This window comes from Plectropomus leopardus, chromosome 5 (assembly GCF_008729295.1).
Source record: "Plectropomus leopardus isolate mb chromosome 5, YSFRI_Pleo_2.0, whole genome shotgun sequence".
Lineage (NCBI taxonomy): Eukaryota > Metazoa > Chordata > Actinopteri > Perciformes > Serranidae > Plectropomus > Plectropomus leopardus.
The window spans coordinates 12,454,875-12,459,920 of record NC_056467.1 but is presented as its reverse complement, the minus strand read 5'-3'; the positions used below and the strand labels follow the sequence as shown (position 1 = coordinate 12,459,920).

At 39.5% G+C, this 5,046-nt stretch overlaps 1 protein-coding gene across 1 annotated transcript; it reads right to left on the bottom strand.

The window, feature by feature from the left end:
* Nucleotides 1-503: 503 nt before the first annotated feature.
* On the bottom strand, nt 504-4,929 carry slc19a3b (solute carrier family 19 member 3b). The gene is made up of 8 exons (XM_042486364.1): nt 4,777-4,929; nt 4,461-4,640; nt 4,002-4,167; nt 3,518-3,824; nt 3,156-3,307; nt 1,786-1,978; nt 924-1,065; nt 504-656 (listed from the first exon to the last, which is right to left on the bottom strand). Exons 1-8 carry the CDS (start codon nt 4,924-4,926, stop codon nt 504-506), a joined length of 1,443 nt encoding a protein of 480 aa, XP_042342298.1. The 5' UTR covers nt 4,927-4,929.
* Between the last annotated feature and the right edge of the window lie 117 nt (nt 4,930-5,046).

The window sequence follows — 5,046 nt, the reverse complement described above, 5'->3', positions numbered from 1 at the left end:
CTTCTGCTGTTCTTCTACCTGTCTCAGGTGTGTGTATATGTTCCTTTACTCTGTCTGTCTTGCCTACTTGTTGAAAGCACTTCAGGTTGTCTAAGCATCGAGCTTGTTTTGTAAATCAACAACCAAGATAAAAGAGCAGCAGCACCATGGTGAAGGTTCAGCTCTAGCCCAGATACACATGTAACAAATTAAACAGGCAGCCACACCAATCTAAGGACTTTATCTTTAATATCCTCACTAAACAGTAATAATTTCGGCTTTATTGTGCTGTTGAGATTCTTGCAGAGATAACAAATTGTAGAGGTGATATGAGAAACACATATGACTTTCAGTCAGCAACTAAGGGCTATTGCTGTATCTAGGGGCACCATTTGGCAGGCAATACGATGTTTTACACTCATTTACACATGCACTCAGAAGATTTTTTTTATTCCCCATCAGTAAATGGAACAATCACCTGCTCATTTAGGTTTTTCAAGACTATAGCAGTTTATTGAACTAGGTCAGAAACGCTCAGCACAGATCACCTCCACCCTGGACTCTCGGTCCTTGGTTCCTGTGTGCTCAGGATTGTGCTGATTCACACAGGCAGTGTAGGTCCCTCGTATCAGAAAGAGCACTGAGATAATGGCGTAGTAGCTGCCGTAGATGATGAACTGCAGACAAATCCCACAGTTAGTAATATTTTAGTCATGCTATGGCTTGATCATTACCAAACATGTCTGCATGCAATAGTGAATTACAACCAGAAGGTGTTGCTCTCTCCTCATATTTTAGTGTTTATCATTCAACAGAAATCTTATGCTGCTTTCATTCTTGTTTCAGAGAGAGCTCACCCACAGATTGTGAGTGATAAATTCCTTGTGCTCTTACATTTCATAAAATTTCAAAAAATAATAATAATTTACTGTTTACGCACATACCTGTGTCACAATATCCAGTCCCAGTGCAGCTTCATCCACAACTATGACTGTTATAATGGTCTGCAGCAAAAGGGCCACAAAAGTGTTGATTCCAAATGTTAAGGCGTAGCACTCCATGGAGAGGTTGGATGCGATCTGAAATCTAAAATAACAAAGCAGTTATAATTTGTGAAAGAACTTTAGTGTATACTTATCAGTCACTGATGCTATATTTCTAAGCAATGCAAAATAGAGCTGAAACAATCAGTCGATTAACAGAAAATGTATCTACTGTTTGGATGGTCAATTAATCATTTGGGTCACTTGCCAAGCAAAAACTTCAAATATTTGCTGATAACAGCTTCTTCAATGAGCATGTTCTGCCTTTCTTTGTATATCATTATAAATTTAATATCTTAGTGTAGAGGATTTTTTGTCAGAATAAAGGAGCGGTTTTAGTATGTAACTAATAGATGAATTATTAATTGTTTGAGAGAACAACCAGCAGATTAGTCAGCAATGAAAATAATCTGTGGTTGCAGCCTAATCCAAAATTTGCCATCTTTGTCAAAAAAATATCTTGATATTTGATTTTCTCCAAATCAACCACTCCTAAGTGGGGTTTTATTTGTAAAATAAGCTTTTTAGACAAATACCTCATATTGTTATGATAATGAAGTGTTGACTTTTGGTGCTTTCACAAAATATTTACGCAATGAGATTTTTTGAAAATAATTATCGAGTGTGGATATAATGACCAAGAAGGTAAAGGCAAATAATGGCAGCCAAAACAGTTAGATAAGTTCAGAAAACAGGGACAGTTTTTAAAGGCCCACAGTAAATATGCAGAATGAAAAAATGAGATATTTTATGGTGAATTTACGTTGTTATGGTGATGAGGAGCATGTAGCAGGACTTGAAAATGACATAACCAGCATAGCATGCCCAGATACTGCTGGTGAGCGCCATCAGAAACACAGCACCCGTTCCCACAGCTGAAAACAACCCTAACGCCAGCTCTCCCCACACGGCCCAGGTCACCTTGATGTGGCCCACAGAGAAGGCTGCTGCAGCACCTGGCCCATGGAAGAGAAGGAGGAAGTGATTAATCTGTCATTCCAATGGAAAACACCTCCACTGTGCCTATACATCCTTTTTATGATTCATTTATTAACCCAAACAACATCTCTTTCCTGGAACGGTGATACAAATAGTAATGTGGCTTCAAAACAAAAACTCATGCACCACATGCCTTAACTGGCCTCCGCAGCACCTGCCTGTTATGATGAACCTTTTAAAACCTGGCTCTTGGGATCAACTATCAGCAATAATCAGAGAATCCATTACCTCCTAACTCTGTCTCCTTAATTGAATCAATTACTCTTCTTCTCGTCGTGCTGAGCCAGGTTGAGCGTAAGCAAGTGAGACCACGGTGTTGCTATTTCCTTTCAAAATCAATACACATTTTCCATTTAATCATGTCTCTCTTATAACCTATAACAGCATGGTTGTTTTCTTTTAACTGCAAGTTTTTATAGGTCTATGCACATCAGACATGGCGACTTTAATGACATTGTTAACATTGTTTAATTTCCTGTGTCCAAAAGCAGCTTTTTACTCTTTTCACTCCTTGATTAAATGTGGTTTTGTCCACATTATTCTTAAAAAAAAAACCTCAAAACCTTAGTTTATGAGTGCTTTGTCCTGTTCCCACAATATTTTTGAAAAGTTGTTTTTTTTAAAGCTGGCGATATTCTGTACATTACTGTGATTGTCAACAAATCACAAGAAAATACCAAAACCAACAATATGTGAGACTGGTTTTCCAATACCTACCCTAACCTCTGTTTTTTTTTAACTTCATATTTTTATGAAAAAGCTGGAGGTGCTAGTTGTAACTAAGGAGCATGTTATCTAATGCAACAGTGTGGACCATTGTGTTTTTAATAGTTTTTGGACAACAATGGAGGTCTTGGCACAGAGGAGTAAACATTATCGAGCTTAAGGTACAAAGACGAGACTTAAATGTAGAATCAGTTCATCACTACTTTGGTCTTTTCATGAGGTTTTCTGACACTGAGAAAAATATAGGTTATTAACAGACTTATGCTCCAAGAACTGATGATACTGAAACAAATTTGAAACAAAGTTGCTCAAGTATGACTTCACCAGAAATAGGAACCTCTAATATTTCTTCATGTTATCTGTAAAAGGTTTTCTCTTTTGGGCACATACACATAGAGCCAGTCTTACCTACAAGGGAACACGCAGCCTCTACTCCTCCGTTGTAGATGGACGATGTGGCTGATGGTTCTATATGGTCCCACATTAACTGTATGTAGTTGAAAACCTGTACGTAGCCAGCTGTGGCCAGAGCCCACCACAGGGACCAGTAGATTAAATTCCTGCATGGTGGAAATGATTAAAACAGATTATAATCATGATTATAATGAGAGGACTATCGGAGTTCTATATGAAGACATTATAGAGACTTGCTTATTTGTTACAGTAAATGACAAACTATAACACAGACAAAATGTGCTTAAGGTGTGTGCTCAGCAGATCTGTATTTAAAGTATGAAATGTGCTGATATTTAATCAAAAAAAGAAAATGCCTGGAAGAATATGACTCCCTGAAGCTTTGCCAGAGTAGATGGCCTGCACTGGCTGCATTTTCCCTGCTGCACCAGCCAGCACTGCCATTATGCTCCATCTTCTCTTTCACAGAGCCAACATCATCCTTATCCATCACCGGTCCATCCGCTCCCAAAGGCCCCCCCTGCTGGGACTGCAAGCCCACACCCGCAGCCTTTTTCCCTTTGAAGAACAGGCTCCTCTGGGGCATTGGCAACCAGAAGGAGATGAGAAAAGCCATGCTTACAGTCCCCAGAGTGATAGCATTGATGTAGAAGTAGTCCACTCCTGTTTATTAGAGTTCAGACTTTATCAGTGCATGCTTAATTTACACAAGGTGTTTACTGGGAGATGTTTAGAGTCTATATTTAAGAGAATTCTTGATTGTTATGTGGAGAAAATACAGATTCAAAACTCATCTATTATTTTTAATTTACTCCATTTATATAGACAAAGAGGCCCTACCTGCCAGGGAGATCAGCACTTGGCCCAGGCTGGCACCAAATGTATATCCAGCCAGCATGGCACTGCGGAGGTAACCAGTGGCTCTTTGATAATTCTCAACTGGAATTAAGCTGTAAATATAGGAAAAATAGGCCACCTCTGTGGAAGTCACTACAGCATAGTTGACCTGTTGGTGTGATAGAACAGTTTAAAAGAGATTTCAACCTTGTACCAGTACTGCATAATGTCCTGCAATCTTTCTTAAAAAATTATCCTGAGTAATATGCAACAGTGCAGTACTACTGTAATATGTCTGTTCAAAGCAGGATTATAGTCTAATTTAATTGTGACATTTTTGTAACCTTTTTTGTCAGGACACAGGAGTGCTGCAGCTTTTATTATTCTGAATAAAACAAATGTGTGACATACATTATCTCTGTTCAACTATTTTCAATCATATTTCTCAATTTTTCAGTGGACCTGAAGGAAGATCATGGCAGGCAGACCGGGGACAAAGCAGAGCAGGATATAGTTGGTGACCAGGAAGAGCCCCTGCACCACAATGAGAGGTTTGTGCCTCAGAAAGTCAGTCAGGAGGAAGACGGGAAAAAGGAAGGCAAGGTAAGAGTACGTCCAGATCGGGAACAGGTAGTTGGTCACCTGTGGGGAAAACAACAATCCTGATCCAGGCACACTGTTTATCTCTCTTGTCCTCTGCATTCATATCTCATTTTTAATCAAAACAGAAGAGCAGCTGCTAAAAGGTTGTGTACACGCATGTGTTTGCCATGCTTACCACTTCTTCAGAGATGTTCTTGTGCGGTCCAATTAGGTATGGTGTGAGGAATGGCTCTGCTACTCTGCAGTTAGCAAAAAAGCCATAGAGTGACAGGACTGCCGTAGGATAAGCCCAGGTGGAGGACCTCAGCTTGGCCCAACAGCCCATTCTTTTACCTCAGTAGACTTTCCCAGAGATCGTTTTTTGTTTTTATTTTCAAGAACGCTGCCAGAGCACCTTTAACATTATTTGAAGTCAGACTTCCCAGACTATCCCTCAGTTCGCTGA